The sequence below is a fragment of the Zingiber officinale genome, chromosome 9B, assembly GCF_018446385.1.
Source record: "Zingiber officinale cultivar Zhangliang chromosome 9B, Zo_v1.1, whole genome shotgun sequence".
Classification (NCBI taxonomy): Eukaryota; Viridiplantae; Streptophyta; class Magnoliopsida; order Zingiberales; family Zingiberaceae; genus Zingiber; species Zingiber officinale.
Window position 1 is genome coordinate 90,334,193 of NC_056003.1, and position 16,992 is coordinate 90,351,184.

Below are 16,992 nucleotides of genomic sequence, written 5' to 3' on the forward strand. Positions count from 1 at the left end.
AAACCATCGAGAAATTTCTTCTTGCCTAATAAAACAGAAGACCGCATGAGAAATCACAAAACACACAAGCAACTCAAACAAAAACGGAGCGAGGATTTTCATATTGGAGGGGCGAAATTCACCCCATATTTATGAACATAAATCCTCTAATCCGCAATTAACAAATAAGAGGATGGTCCATTTTGTGGATTGATCCATTTCAATGTACCCCATCACTTACACAAATAAGGTCCATCATAATCTACCAATCATAAATAATGGACCATCATCTGATCCATAATCTACAGACCAGAGGATTCCGCCTGTATATTTCTATACCCCCTCGGCCCCTGAACACAAATAGAAAGATCAATACGAATTTAACCAAGTATTAAGTTCCCCAACAAGATTTTAAACCCTACAAACCATTCAAGTCTACATATATCGACATCTCCAGATACAAATTATGCATAAAAGTATCAAAGCATATACTATAAGTTCTAAAACCCTACCAACGATTCAAGCATACACAAAGTATGAAAGAAAATAAAAGGCCATAAATGGAAAGCAACAAGAAGCTCATTTGTGAAATTACTAATAGTACATCAGCTGCTGGGCTGCACCAGCATTTTGGAACCCACCATCATAGATTGCTTCGCTCGCGCCTGTGCCAATTCCCATGGCAGCTTGCTTCATAGCAAGGTGGCCTTGCATCAGTGCCTGGTTTGCACTCATCTTGCTCAGAGCAAGGGTGCGATCATAACCAAAGAGGTCAGTTGCAGAAAGTCCAGGGAAAGGAGCAGCTGCAGGTGGAGGGAGCGGGATGGAGGCTGTTCCAGGTGGAGTTGGTTTGCTACCCCAAGAACACTGAAATGCAAACAATGTGGCACAATAAATCTCCAACATATACACTAGGCATACATGAACCATAGATGGAAGAATCAAAATAATAAAATAGTGTTTATGAGGAAGATATTGATAAACAAGGACAGTTGAAAGATGATATGGATTGACACTTCAACAATTACATAAAGTTGCAAGGCCAATTTCAGCGCCTCAGATGTTCGGATGCATGTGAAATCCACCTTTAATACGTAATCTCCATGGGTATATATGGCATATTGCCAACATGGGAAATTCAGGGTCAATAAATAAAAGGGAGAACTTTAGAACACTGAGAAACGAACAAAGTATACCTTAATTGGCTTTCCGCATAGAACTTGGCCATTGGCCATTTGGATAGCCAAAGCAGCTTCAGAATGATTACTGTATCTCACAAATCCAAACCCTTTTTCACGTTGAATTCGGACATCTTCAATTGCTCCAGCACCTAAAGCATGGAAATAGCGGTGGAGATCAACTTGTGTAACCTGCAAATTTTTTACATACATCTGAGATCAGAAAGGCAGAAAGTACTTGATCAAGTAACTAAAATATATATTTTTGGAAATAACTAAGATAAATTCTTGATAGTAGACAGATAACCCAGGGAAAATACATGATTTTCATCAGACAACAATTTTGCAAAATGTATCAACTTGTGAAAAACATAAACCTGCATAACGGCAGCATGATGAGAAAGGAAAACAACTGGGGAAGGAGAGAGATACTTGCCTCATGAGCAAGATTACCCACATATACAGTTGTATAGTGTGGGATATTCTCTGGGCTATCATCATGTGCATTTTCTTGTACGTTTTCTGTGCAGGAAATTTTATCAAGGCATATATCAATCAGAATAACAGCGCACACAGCAATACAAAATTAAATGCTACTACTTGCTCAACATATCATATTTACAACAATGCACTCTACACAGAATTTGAATGTTATTCAAATATAAAACAAAGAAATGGTGTGCGTACTCCAAAACATTCCAACCCCTTAAGTAAACATTCAGAAATCTACCAATGATTGCCATTATATCCAATTGGCATGCATGTTCTTAATCCAGGTTAAAACCAGTTTTAAGTATGTTTGGAAATCAATAAGGCATCCCAAATAACAATAGCAGACCAACTTTTCACTTCTTTCACTGGAGATACACATCGTGAACTTTTACAAACTATGCCAAACGCTTAGATCCACAAAACGTGTTTGATACTAGAACCTAAGTTCCAGTAACACACTGTTGCTATATCAGTTCACAACAATAATGTTGTGCAATGTTGCATAATGCGCTAGGCACCAATTGGGCGCTCAACTGGCGCCTAGGCGGCGTCGCCTAGGGGCTCTAGTACTTTTAAATAGACATATCAAAACGAACATCAAATTGGCACTGATACGGCGATAAGGAAGAGTCCACCTGGCACAAGTCAATTGCCACAGTGTAAGTCAAAGTCAGGGCGGTCAATGCCAGAACTTAAGCAAGGCTCGTCCGCATAACCCGGGTGGAAGGTGGCTACATCGGCCGATCGGATGAACCACTGTCCGATCAGCCGATCAAATGAACCAGTGTCTGGTAAGTCTGGTTGGTAGGAGAACGGACCGAGTGGGCCACCGTCCGGCTCGAGGTATGGCATTGCACGTATTAATAATGAACCGATAAAATAAAAAAAGAGGAAAAGACTGAAATACTTAATAAGGGGAAGAGAAAATAAAAAAGAACATTCCATCTATCATTGAATGCAAAGAAACCAAGACAAAATAGTCTTCGACCGACGATTAATACTAGTTCCATGAATGTGAAAAGTCAAGACAAAAATGCCTTCTGTCGGTAATTAATATCATTAAACAAAGGAAGATGGAGGGTCACTAAGAAAGATATAAAAGAGTATACTAAGTATGAAGAAGGTAAGATTGATATTTGTCTCAATTATTCTCGATTTCTCTTCCTTACTATTGTTTCTAACTTGAGCGTTGAAGAGTCAACGCCAGGGACCCCTTCCCTGGCTCGATTTGTTTTGCAGAGGAGCGAGGTCTCCATCTAATTAGCAGAGCCGCTACATCCCCGGTTTTCCAGCTTCACACTTTCGGATAGGATCATTTTGGCGTCGTCTGTAGGAAACTAACCTGCACCCGAACGAGAAGATGGAATATGCTGGACGATTCACATCGGTGATGCTGACGCAAGAGGATCTCGACACGCTAATACAGGTCCGAGCGGCGAAAATAGTGGAACAACAGCAACAACAGGCGCTAACGGAGTGCCAACAGGCACTGTTCGAACACCAAGCACAAGAGCCTGCAGCCTCAGCGGCAAGTCGCCAGGCTGAGCAAGGAGACCGAACGAACCAAATTTCCACTCGGAAACCGAACAAGAAGCCGATTGGCACCTATGGGGAAACCCCTAATGCACCGATCTCATTCCACCAAACGCTATTCTGTCTCCATCGGAAGAGAGGGGTTGAGCAGATAGAGACCAGGGATCTTCCTCGGATAATACACTCATCCAGGACGCACGAAAAGGAAAAGCGCCAAGGTTAGACGATTCGCCCAAGCGGGTCAATCAAAAGTTCTCGCAGGAGATTCTGGACGACCCTCTGCCGAAGCATTACAACCTGCTGACGATCAGGGAATATAATGGAGCGATCGACCCGGACAACCACTTGGCCAAGTTTGATAACGCGGCCACACTTCACCAGTATACGGATAGAGTGAAGTGCTATACTGGTAAAGTGCAGGGTTTTCCTCACCACACTATCCGGATTAGGGCAACGTTGGTTCAAGCGATTACCAAGCAGCTCGATCCATAACTTCAAGGACTTCCGAGCGGCCTTCCTACATCACTTCACCAGCAGTCGCCGCCCCGAGAAAACGAGTGTGAATCTATTCTCGCTAAAGCAAGGGCCCAAAGAGGCATTGAGGGCCTATATCCAATGCTTCAATCAGATGGCAATGGACATCCCAACGGTCTCCTCGAACGTGGTGGTGAACACCCTCACCCAAGGGCTCACCGAAGGAGAGTTCTTTCAGTCACTCATTCGGAAGCCGCCGAGAGACTTCGGTCACCTACAAAAGAAGGTCAACAAATACATCAACGTGAAAGAAGATACCCGCCGAGCCAGCAAGCGCATTTGAGCGGCGTCCGCTGAGCAACCATCAACCCCCCAAGGGACCTCGATCGGGAGGAGCCCAATCCCACCAAGAGCCAAGAGTGCAAGTCGTACAGCATATGGCGGTTGGTCGCCCGAAGGCCGCCAAAGGCAAGGAATGGGCGTCACTCTTCTGCTCCTTCCACCCGTCAGCAACACACAACACGCGTGATTGCTACGATCTGACGCCAATAGTTAGCAGATCGACCCCGCGTGGATACCGCCGTCGATCACCACCTCCTGATCGATGACACCGAAGCCGATCTGCAGGGTAAAGGAAGGAGGAAAGGAGGACGACTGAGTCACACCATCATCAACCCCTGCAAAGGAATAACCTAGGTGCCGCCCAAGCCTCTGCCGAGCGGATCAGACCATCGACGCGGGAGGAAGAGAACTAGAGTAATGTTGCTCGAGGAGATATAGGAATGATTGTCGGCGGACCGACCAGCGAATATTCTAGCCGAGCAAGGTAGTATGCTCGGCGACTCGAGATCCACACTGTTGCCTGCAACAAAGAGAGAGAGCTGAAGGACCTGAGATCAATTTCGGCCGTAGAGATTTAGAGAGAGTGAAAATTCCTCACGATGATGCACTGATCAACCGAGCGGTAATTGCCAATTATACAATCCATCGAACTTTTATTGATACAGGGAGCTCGGTGAACATCATATACAAAAAGGCATTCGATCAGTTGCAAATCAACCGTAGTGAATTGTTGCCGATGATGACCCCGCTCTACGATTTCACGAGCAACGAGGTGTTGCCGATAGACCAGAACAAGCTGGACATCTCACTCGACGAGGAGCCCCTGAAGAGGACAAGGACCACAAAATTCATTGTAGTAGACGCACCGTCGGCCTACAATGTTATATTAGGCCGACCGGTCCTCAACGAATTCAGAACAGTAATGTCCACTTACTGCTAAAAGATTAAGTTCCCGATGGACGACAAGGTGGGAGAAGTCAAAGGTGACCAATTAACCGCTCGACGATGTTATATCGAGATGGTCAGATCAGAAGCAGGACTGCTCCGAAAAACTCGCGCCTAGAGGTGAACGCCATCATTGAGAAGCCCCCTCGTTGGTTTATGAAGAAAAGGAGAAGGTCCAGATCCACCCGAACCGATCAAAAGCGACCACCTTCATTGCCGCCGTCTAGAGAACGAGAAAAAGACAGAGCTGTCTGCCTGCCTTAGGCGGAATCATGAGGTGTTCGCCTGGTTAACCCACGAGCTCCCCGGAATCTCGCCGAACGTCGCCCAGCACGAACTGCATATCCAACCAGACACCCGGCCCGTGAAGCAGTGGAAAAGGGACTTCAGCGCGGAACAGAACCTGATCATCCGAGCAGAAATAGAGAAATTACTAAAGGCGAGCCACATCCGGGAAGCCCAGTTCCCGAGCTAGCTCGCTAATGTCGTGCTGGTCTCCAAACCGAGCAACAAATGGCAGGTGTGCATCGACTTCCGCGACTTGAATAAGACGTGCCCGAAAGATTTCTATCCGCTACCCCAGATAAATCAGATGATGGACTCTACGGCGGGTTGCGAGTTGATCTGCATGCTCGACACGTATCAAGGTTGCCACCAAGTGTCGTTCGCCAAAGAAGATCAAGAAAAGGTTAGCTTTATCACGACCAACAGAACGTTCCGCTACAACGTCATACCGTTCGTCCCGAAGAATGTCAGCGCCACCTACCAGAGGCTCATGAACAAGGTGTTTCGGAAGCAAATCGGCCGCAACTTGTGAGGTATAGGTCGACGACATATTAATAAAATAAGTCCGAGCAGCTGATCTATGTGCAAATATCGAAGAAACATGCTGAACCTTAAACCCGAAATTGATCGAGCGGCTATGAAAATGGATAGCCCGTTGTCGGTCGAAAGGTCTCGAAGCCACACTTAGCGTAAGTCCCTCACAGTGTTGCTCGAGCTTGCGCGTCAACACGTGAACTAAATGCAAGTCGAACCGAAAAGAAAAGGCCGAACGGTAAGAAGGGGACGAACAAACAAGAAAGGTTCGCCAAATGAACGCTCATTCATTAATACTTCAAAAAATTACAAAGCTCAGGAAGGGCAGTCAGAATAAAGCAAAACTCACACGAACGGGCTCACTCAATATAATCTAAAACATCGTTGGGCAGCGACTCAGTCTACTTGTCTCGGCTGATGACCTTCCTTGCTAGTCAGAATAATCGGAATGTAGTCGTCGTCCTTAAGTTGGTCGAGCGTCCCGTCGATCGCAAAGTTGAAGAGGTAGAGAGTTCGGTCGACGACCTTGTGAAAATGCCCGAACGGAGGTAGGTCTTCTTCAGCAGCTCAAACATGCTAGACTCGGTTCCTTGATAAGTTTCTAAGGCCGCTCGGGAGGCTTCAAGCTCTGCTTTCAACTTAGCCAGCTCAGCGTCTTTGGCGTCAAGCTGGGTCTTCACAGCAGATCGTTCGACCGATCGACCCTCCCGCTCAACGTTAAGAGACATCTCCATATCCTTCAGTTTCTGAGCCAACACCCGAAACTCCTTGTTTTTGATCTCCAAGTCTTCGATCGCTCGGAGCTTCCTAGTGTTAGCCCAGTCGATTTTGGATTCGAAGGTACTGGCCTGTTTATTAAGTCGAGTCAATTGCGTTGCCTGTTCGGTGCTCTTGCCCTTCTCCATTTCTAGCTGCTCCGAGATTTTATTCAGATCGGCCTTCAATTGGGCCATCTCAACGCCCATCTACTCCATCCGCTCCCGCGAAGCCGCTTCCTAACCGCTCGGGGTGTGTAGCTGCTTAACTTCGTGTTCTAAAAATGTGAGCGTTTGGCACATGGTCAGGCTCTCCACCCAATACTGCACGGAACCAGGAAACTATTAGAGTCGAGCGAAAATAAATAGGAGCATACAAGCAAAATACTTACCCCAATGGATATCTGGGTATAACTGTCGACGAGCGCCCCTGGAGGCATGACCATCGTGCGAGCCTGGGTGTCAGCCCATATCTATGCAAGCGGCCCCTGAATAATTATTTGGTGCCCAGGGGCTCGGGATTCAGCGCGGTCGGAGTCACGCCACTCATTTGTAGGCAGATGGATGACTGTCGTTATATGGCGTCGGCCACTCGGAGCAGACGAGGCTGAAGCTGCACTGCCAGCTGACTGAGACGCTGACGTCGGTCGGATATGAGACTTCTAAGCCTTCGGCAGAGATGGAGGCAATATAAAGGCAACCGACGGAGCGCAGATGGTTCCTTGTGGCAGCCCGAACAATGAAGGTGTCCGATCGGACGACAAGGACGTAGGAGGAGCGGTCGCTGCTTGGACAGACGTCGAGGTTTCACACCGCTCAGATGGAAGGTGCGGGCTGGCTCTGGTTGGGGTCCGCATCAAGGAAGAAACAGATCAGGAAGCAACCTCCGCTCTGTGCCTCTTTCGGCTTATCAACGGCTCCCCAAAAGAAGCTGATTCCGAGACCCCGTTAACCGGAATCACCGGAAGCCGTTCTGGTGGAGGATTCGCTGCGCCAACCGCTTCACCACCAGTCGTCGCTGTAAGCCGCAACCCTCCAACTCGGCTATGGCCGCAGCATTGATCTCTACATCCACTAGTTTGCATTTGCCGGCTAGACACGCGCGCAACATAATTTGAGCTGCAAAATAAAGAGAGAAATCAGTTAGATTCAAAGGTTGCGAGGAAAAAGTGCATACCTAAATTGGTCGAGAGCTTAGTGTGAATCAGGCTCAAGCCGAACACATAGAGGACGCCCTCATGCAGCAACTTATGGGTGTGGTACTTCTGACCGGCCAAGTGTGAAGCTGCATGGAGGTAGTCCGATCGGCTCTTGTAGTTCTTGAGTTTCGGCGGGTTCGCCACTTCCAGTTATTAGCCGATCGGGAAATCTGGCCACTCGAGAAAGCGAACGAAGTAGTCCTTCCAATGTTTGTTAGAGGACGACATCTTATCGAAGAAGACTAAGCTCACTCGAGCTTGGAAGAGAAAAAGTCCCGGGCTCAGACAATTTTGAATAATAGAAATAGTGGAAGAGCTAAGGAGTCAAAGGAATGTCGTGCAGGCGGAATAGAACGACCCCGCACAGCAGCCGAAAGGAGTTCGACACTAATTGATAGAGAGAGATGCGGAAATATTTACAAACGGCTGAGAAAAAAGGATGGATCGGGAATCGCAAACAGACAAAATCCGGCGATGGTTCGCTCGAACGATCAAAGGCAGAAGGAAGAGTGATTTGATAGTCGGAATTTCATAAGCAGCTCTCATACTCTCAGCGTTGCCGCCGTCGAACCTGGACTCGATAGAAGTATACCAGAGTCCAGGGACGGCGACGGGGGGATGTGAGGAGCTTGCCATCAAAAACAAAGAGATCGAAGTGCAACGAAAAAATTCGATTGAAAGGAGGAAGCTTACTGGAAAGATCACCGAAAAAACAGAAGAAAACGAAATGTCACCGGAGAACTCGAAGACGAAGGTGCGTGGAGGAAGGCGACGGACACGTAGTTTATAAACCTCGCAGTCGATCAACCTGCGCCATCAAATTCAGAGTTACAATAACCTAGGAACAAATCCAGCCAATGAATTTGAAAAGGCGTACGTTGCGTCGCAGGCGAATAGCCGCATGTCACATCAAGCGTACGGAGGTAGTGTAGGACACGTGTCCTTCGATCACCGAACGGCATTTAATGAACCTAATTAAAAGGTATGACTGTGTGCTCGGCCATAATTATCAAGGATTTACATGATCTTCGAGAAATTTGGATGACGTCAACCGAGCCCGCACTCGCCCATGGAAGCATAGGGAAAGGAGAAGTTTTAGCAAAGTGTTGCCGCCCATCGTTCCGGTTGGCATTGGGGGCGGGTCAAGGCTGCCCATCGTTTCGGTTGGCATAGGGGACGGATCATAGGGTCGAACGTCCTATGCATCATCTGCCCCAGCCACAACTCGAGAGAGCTACAGGCCCAACACGGCAAAATAAAGTCGAGTGGCATTGTCTTATGGGCCGATCAGAGATTGGGGATCACGCACAGTCCAATCGGATGTGGAATCCGCTGAAGACACAACCTGTCCAGTTAGTCGGACTTGCAGCCTCCTTCGACTAGACTTGATGGGGAGGCTTGTGATACAACGATAAGGAAGAGTTCACCTGACACGAGTTAATTGTCATGATGTACGTCAAAGTCAGGGTGGTCAATGTCAGGGCTTAAACAAGGCTCGTTCGCATAACCCGGGCGGAAGATGGCTACATCGACCGATCGGATGAACCACTGTCCGATCGGCCGACCGAATAAACCAGTGTCTAGTACGCCTGGTTGGTAGGAGAATAGGTCGAGCGGGCCACCCGTCTGGCTCAGGGTATGGTATGGCATTGCACGTATTAATAACGAATCGATAAAATAATAAAAAAGAAAAAGACTGAAATACTTAATAAGGGAAAGAGAAAATAAAAGAGATCATTCCATCTATCATTAAATGCAAAGAAGCCAAGACAAAATAGTCTTACGATTAATACTAGTTCCATGAATGTGAGAAGCTAAGACAAAGATGTCTTCTGTCGGTAATTAATATTATTAAACAGAGGAAGATGGAGGGTCACTAAGAAAGATATAAAAGAATATGCTAAGTATGAAGAAGGTAAGATTGATGTCTCAATTATTCTCGATTTCTCTTCCTTACTATTATTTCTAACTTGAGCGTTGGAGGGTCAACGCCAGGAACCTCTTCCTTGGCTTGGTTTGTTTTGCAAAGGAGCGAGGTCTTCATCCAATCAGCAGAGCCGCCACATCCCCGGCTTTCCAGCTTCACGCTTTCGAACAGGATCAGGCACAATGGCAAGTAGTAGAAAATCGTAAATACCAAAATCTATATCAAAGAAATATCAAAACAAACAGACCGGCCGAACAAACCGAATATTTTTATTTAAGACAAAAAACAAACCTGGACTGAACATATTCGGCGCCTAGGACCGCACATAAACAGTACCACCTACTTTGGCCGAATAGATGGTTTTCGGTTCGGCTAGGGGCCACCTAGCGCCTAGGCGACCGCCGAGGCCGAAATCTAGACTCTGGAGCATTAATGTTGTGACATATCAAGAAAGTTGTCATTGTTGGTTACCCAAAGGTTTCCTATATGGGTTTTTTTATGTATTTTATGTGAAAAAGTAATAATTAATAAATAGAGTAACTTGTGTAGTAGCAGCAAAAGGGCGATTACGCTCGCCCCCAACACCCCCTGTGAGCCCACTCCAGGACCATCAGGAGGGAGGTAAATCACGATAACTGAGAGATAAGATGGATGGGAGGGTGAGTTATGCCAGGGTGCAGGGATTTACTCCCCACCAACCCCGGGATTCTACCCTTCACTCATTAGGTAAATCTGCCATCCACTTACCATCTCAGCTAAACCTGTGGGGGCAACTTGCCCCAGGGCGTAGCGTAGACGATGAGCGCATGGTATTTTTAGTGTAATGGTCAGGGGTCGATTCTCAGGAACTGACGACCTGGGGCCATGCGCCTATGGCCTGTGTACCTGCATGAACCTCCCTCCATATCCATGGGGCCGGCACTAGGGGGGCCGCTAAGGTAGCGGATCTACCTTTTAGTGTAAACCTGTGGGGGAGATGGTCATGTGGGTAGTAATTAAGGTGCAAAACGGGCACTAAAAAGTTGTACAGATAGGAACTTATAATTTAGGAAACTACATAAGAATAACAAATAGTGCACTGTAATTGCAACATTTCATGATGTCACCCACCCGCAGTAGATCCATTTGTTAGTTCAACGACACTCTTTGAATCTGAGCTTTGTTTCTCTTCATTAGCATTAGCTCCCTTTGTAGCCCAGTTACAACGAATTGGCCGACTGCCGAGCCATTTGCCTGCATCAACTCACATAAGACAGTTTAGTTAAACTCTAGCAACTAAAATAAGAATTAGTGCAGACAGACAAATTAAACATGGTACTATACATATTTCAAAAGTAGAGGACAGAATACACTAGTAAAACACGATTCCATAAATATAAGCATTGTAGTTTATGTAAACAGTATGACTGCAATCTTCAAATCCACAATGAACAAAATAATCGCTAAAAATATGTCCAACTCCCAAACAGACAAATATAACAAATAATATTGGGAAAAAGGCAACAGCAACAAGAAAAACAGAAACTCACCAGTCAAGTCATTTATGGCACTTTGAGCATCCTGCAAAGCCATAGTCAAAAAGAAATTCAGTTAGAAACAATAAAAACTAGCGACAATAGACTTAATTGTAAACCAACCTGTTGGTTCCGGAAAGAAACAAAACCAAACCCTCTAGAACGACCAGTTTTCTGATCCCACATGACCCTAGCATCTCTGTCATAAAAGGAGAGAAATCAAGTAGCTACTAGTTAAATGATAAATATAGTAAAGAAAATAATGTAGAAAGTTAGAAAGAGCAAGCCTTTAGCCTAATAACTTTTATGACATATATATTCAAATGGAAAAACGTGAATACTTACGAGCAGCTTGGGTATACAGAGAAGCATGCAAACAGAGAAGCATCTGTAATCTCAGAGCTAAGGTCACCAACAAATATGTTGTACTGTCCTATATTGTACCAAAATTAAAAATTGCCAATGAATTTGTAACTTTCCAACGCATCTCAAATCAATCTGTACATAATGAGGTTTGCAAAGGTAATGCCCTTAACTAACCTGATGTATCCTCTCTTTGCCCACTAGCATATGCCCAGTTCACCTTAATAGATTGACCAAACCTTCGAGAAGGTGCAACATAATCATGAATAGTATAAAGAGAAAAAAAATTACACACACCAGATCAAATTATCCAACTTACAGCTGCCTCCCATTGAGACTCATAATTGCAAGGGCAGCTGAACGACGATCAAAATAATCAACAAAGCCAAAGGATAACTGCAAAAGGCAGAGCAACAATAATAAATCAAATTAAAAATGTAACACATAATGTGCTTAATCACTAGCCCAAACAGGTATTGCATATCAACATCTCTGCATACAGCCCTATGCATCAACTAAAGGGGTGATCTACAGATTGAAATGGTGCAGCTTCTAGCCAACAATAGCAATGTACCATATTATATTAGGAAATAAGGATGAATCCATGGTTGACAAATGGTTTTGCCTATAATTACAATCTACAGCTGTTTTCATAGGTCAACTTGTCACGTATCTCATGAAATTTTTCACAGAGAATTAGATTGGCAGGTTTGATCGGTAAGATAATCTAAATCCAAGTTCCAAAATAAAGCTCCTTTCAGCTGTTTTCATAGGTCACAAGGCTGAATACTACACAAATGCCAAATGTAAAAAAGATCACTTACTACCAATGCTTTTGTGTGCCCATATGAACCTATTCAAAAGAGTGGTGATCAGTTATACAGATTACAGTGTGAGGATGTCTTCACAATCTAATTCAGCAATTCAAAATAGCATCAATCATGGAATATAGGAGGAAAAGCTGAAATAACTCTCTTTGCTCAATAAACAAGACTTCACATGGATAGCACCATATTCTTTGTTAGCTCATCCAACAGACTTGCAACTTATATGATGTGTCACCAAAACAAGAACAAAATAATGCCTAAACTACATTTCATTAAGAAAAAGCATTGGTATGGGCATGGATTGAAATATCGTATCGAGCCGGTCGAAATGGGCGAAATATTTCGTTCCGCGCTCGCTGATCGACACCAGCACACCCAGCACCATGCCCAGCAGCAGCCGCAAAGGTGTCGCACGATCCCGCGGTCGCCACAGAAGGCTCATGCGACCCCCGCGGTCGGACCGAGGTCGCGTTGTGTTCGCTCGCTGGTTTTTTTAATTAGGACTGAGAGTTTTTTAAAATTAAAACTTAGTATGATTATCTCAATCAACTCCGGGCTATAATCAAGATAATCCAAAGAGACTTAATTAAATTCTAATAAAATTATCTAATTAATTATATATTTTATTTATTTTAATTCTAAAAATATATAATATATTATTTATTTATTGGTCTCCTAGCTAGGTTAGCTCCTATTTTAAATAGATAGCTAAACATATTTTCCTAAAATCCTAATCAAATTATTCTATTAAAATATAAAAATCTATTTAAAATTCTAATAAAGTCACCGCAACCACAATTTTTTTATTTTTTTATTTAGTTAATTTTTTAAATTTTTAATATGCAATTTTTTTATAAATAAACTATTATTAATAATAGTTGTAAAATATTAAAAATTATTTCAAAATTTTTAAATAATTTTAAAGATTAATAAAATAATTAAAAATTTTAGATAATTTTAAAATTAAATATAAATTTAAAATAATCTAAAATTTAAAAAATATATAATTCTTAAACATTTCAAATAATTTTTTAAAAATAAAAAATTTACAAATACATTCAAAAAAATAATTTAAGATTTTTAAATATTTTTCAAATTATTTTTAACCTTTCAAATGATTTTATAATTTTAAATTTAATTTTGAATTTTGAGAATTACTTATTTTTAAAAAAATTTAATAGGTATTATCTTATGAGAAAATATTGAAATATAAATTCAACATCTCAAAATATAAAACATATTTAATAATCAAATATTAATAAAAAATAATATATATTTATATTTAAATTTTAAAAAAGAACCGAAATTATATTGGCACGACATAATACCAAAACCGTATTATTCCAATCCGAGACCGAAACCTTGGTACGGATCGAGATTTTAAACCTTGGACATGGAACAATAACACTAGCAAATGAAATGTGTAAGGCAAAAGCAAAACAAATACCAACCAGATATTCATACACAGCCTACCAGAACCAAGATATACATCAGAAATGCAATCAGCACATTTGACAGCGGTAGATTGATAATTCAATCTTTTAATTTCACATGGCTACTGCGAGATTATAAATGTCGACTTATATTAGATTATACTATATAAAAATAGTGGAATTTAAATTTATCACTACATCACACCTACCCAAACAATTGCCTTGTGGAATCTTTTCTTCAGAATTATAAATCATACGGTTGACCAAGGGAATGACACATCACAAAACCCTAAGGATGCGTTTGGTTCAAGTCATCATGTATAACCTTGGTTATGTGATTACTAGGTAATTACATAACCAAGGTTATAGGGAATAAAACATAACCAAATGTTGTTTGGTTCAACCTAGGTAATGCAACAAAAACTTGTTTGTTTGAAGGTTTTAATGAATACCCTAGTTTAATATTTTACCGTATTATCCTCAGTTACAAAATCAACTATACATAATAATAATAATAATATTATTATTATTATTATTATTATTTATTTTTAATGTTTTTTTACTTTTTTTTCCTGTATATTTTTTTACTTTTTTATGTGTTTTTTTATTTTTTTACATTTTTTAATTTTAATTTTTATTTATTTATTTTATTTTAAAATTTTTTTATTTTTAAAATTTTTATTATTTTTTTTTTCAAAAAAAAATAAAATTTTTAAAATTTTTAAAAATTTTTATTTTTTATTTTTAAAATTTATATTTTTTAATTTTGTTTATTTTTTAAAATTATTTATTTTTAAAAAAATAAATTTTTAATTTTTTTAAACATTTTTTTTACATTTTTTAATATTTTTTTACATTTTCTCTTTTTTTCATGTTTTTTCTTATCGGAGGGTATTTTTGGTAAAAAAAATTCGTTAACCGCAGAATCAAGAAAAACCTTAGTTTTATGAGGTTTTCCGATTCCGGGCTGCATGACCCTTTTGCTGACATGTCGGGCATGGAACATTACTCGGGAATTATCGAATACCTAAACCAAACAAGGTTTTTGTGGATAACCTTGGATGGATAACCAAGATTATCAAGAATAACCCCGAACCAAACACACCCTAAATGATGAATATGGAATGAAGGGAAAAAAAAGGATGGAGCTTTGCTTGACAATCATTTCCAAGACAACATGTCATCGTTTTCTTTATTTACTGTAAGATACTACCAAATTAAAAGACTTCAATTCAAAACATCAAGGATATTTTGAAGACCAATTGATGCCAAAACATGAACTAGCTTATATCTTCCTAACCATAAATATTTAGCCAGACATATGTCCTGAGATGTTTCAAAAAGAATTGGCATGGCATGCACATCACTGGGTATGAATTAGTTCAGTTTTCCAATTGACGCCACAATTTCCATGATAGCCATATATAAATTTTCCAAGTGACATATCCACATCGGCATTTTTGCCAGCAAACTTAATGTTTGGCTACAACTAAAACAAACAAAAAGTAGGCATAAGAAAAATCAATGAATTTGAAGAAAGTTCAAGGTAGTATTAGATAATTACACAATAGATTGAGATTTCAACTAACCTTCTCTTTCCTAATAAGCTTGCATCCCTCAACAATACCAGTACTTTGAAAAACTTCTTGAAGAAGTGCTTCAGTAACCTGGAGATGAATGTTGCCCACATAGCTATAATGTAGATACATTATAGTGAAGGCATGTCAATTAGATCCAGTCACATTATTGAGCTAATAAAAAACAGAACTGCAAGCACATTGAACAATCCAGAATAATTTACTAATTGCAAAGGTTCAAGGACAATAGCAGTCTAAATAAAGTTAAACATGAAGATAGAAACATACACACTGCGGCATGTGCTTGGATCAAATCTAGGAGGTAGATTTCCACTTAGGATAGGCTCTATCTGTAAAAGATAACTATAAATTAGCAATGGGAGATCATCAATAAAACCAACTATGGCATAGAAACTACAAACAAGCAAAAAGAAGTCTTAAGGTAGTCCAGCATTTAACTTGCATTAAAGGCGAGAAGTTATTATCAATAAGAAAGTAGACAGGAATTTGCACAGATAGGAATTAAAAGAGAAGTTTCCGGTTAAGCATAAAAATAATTAAGAAACTCTATAGAGGGGTTGATATCTGATAGGTTTAATTAACAACCGGGATCTGATGTTTTTGAAGCTAACAAAAGTTTTTCACAAGAGCCACAGAATAGCTTTAATCAAAATCGATAGTGCCTCAAAACCCTGATTTTTCAGTTGTCATACTGATAAAATTACAAGGAACCACATATGAAGGCAACTCCTAGAAAATAGCTCATCCAATCCAAACGCATCAACCCCCACCTCCCTGAGACTGCTCATGAAGCGCTAATTTAGGGATCCAACTGAACATCCCTCGTTTCCACTGCAAAATAACTATCATCCCCAAGCAACACAATAGTCGAAAAGAACCTCGATCAGGGAAAAAACAAAAGACAGCACAACGACACTAGTAGCAAGAGTTGTCGTCAATCTAAAGTCGACGAATAGCTAATTTGGGTGACAAGCAGGTAAGAGGAAGGAGGGAGAGACCTGAGGACCGGCCAAGAGACCCGGGAGAGGATAGAGCGACTGCTGCTGCGGCTGCTGTTGCTGCTGCTGGAGGAGGAGCGCTTGCTGCATCAAAGTCTGCTGTTGCTTGAGGATCAGCTGCTGCTGTTGCTGTTGCATCGTACCTCGCGCTAGGGTTCTCGCGAACCTCTCAGATTCGAGATCGAATAAACCGAGAGATGGAAGCAGGTGAACAAAATAAAAAAAGAAGAAAAATTTAAAAAAAAATGAGAAGAAAAAAACCCCCCCGAATCGAGAGGGAAAAAGAACAGAAGAAGAAGGGGGAAAGCGAGAGCGAGACAGGGTTAGAAATGAAGAAGAAAAACGAAGATTCAGACGGCGAGCGACGAAATAACTTGGGAAGGAGCTCACACTGATCGCCACATCACTCGTGACATTTATCGTGACTTAGTCGATAAAATTAGAGGGATTTTCAAAATACCTCCATGTAGAGAAAAACCTCAATCATAATTTGAATTTTACATGCAATCCTCATTTATAAAAAACTTTGTTTCCATTCTCTGTATGCAAAATTTTATTTACTTCAACTCCCTCATGCAAATATTGTAACATAATTGCCCCTCAAATTTTTTAGGTA

The 16,992-nt window shown here is 41.5% G+C and overlaps 1 protein-coding gene across 1 annotated transcript; it reads right to left on the reverse strand.

Moving 5' to 3' along the window:
- Positions 1-358: 358 nt before the first annotated feature.
- LOC122024911 (oligouridylate-binding protein 1-like) lies at positions 359-16,772 on the reverse strand. Its single transcript, XM_042583647.1, has 12 exons — positions 16,377-16,772; positions 15,646-15,707; positions 15,370-15,472; positions 11,840-11,916; positions 11,698-11,759; positions 11,503-11,590; positions 11,281-11,356; positions 11,173-11,203; positions 10,754-10,876; positions 1,594-1,679; positions 1,176-1,349; positions 359-846 (listed from the first exon to the last, which is right to left on the reverse strand). Exons 1-12 carry the CDS (start codon positions 16,512-16,514, stop codon positions 574-576), a joined length of 1,293 nt encoding a protein of 430 aa, XP_042439581.1. The 5' UTR covers positions 16,515-16,772; the 3' UTR covers positions 359-573.
- Between the last annotated feature and the right edge of the window lie 220 nt (positions 16,773-16,992).

Bases quoted from the DNA above. Each gene is read 5' to 3' on its own strand.
- LOC122024911 (XM_042583647.1), bottom strand. From the start codon at position 16,514: ATGCAACAGCAACAGCAGCAGCTGATCCTCAAGCAACAGCAGACTTTG. The intron at 1,680-10,753 runs GTGGGTGACATC...TTTCCTGCACAG, and splicing joins AACAAATGGATCTACTGCGG to AAAACGTACAAGAAAATGCA. The intron at 1,350-1,593 runs GCAAGTATCTCT...AAAAATTTGCAG, and splicing joins TGGGTAATCTTGCTCATGAG to GTTACACAAGTTGATCTCCA.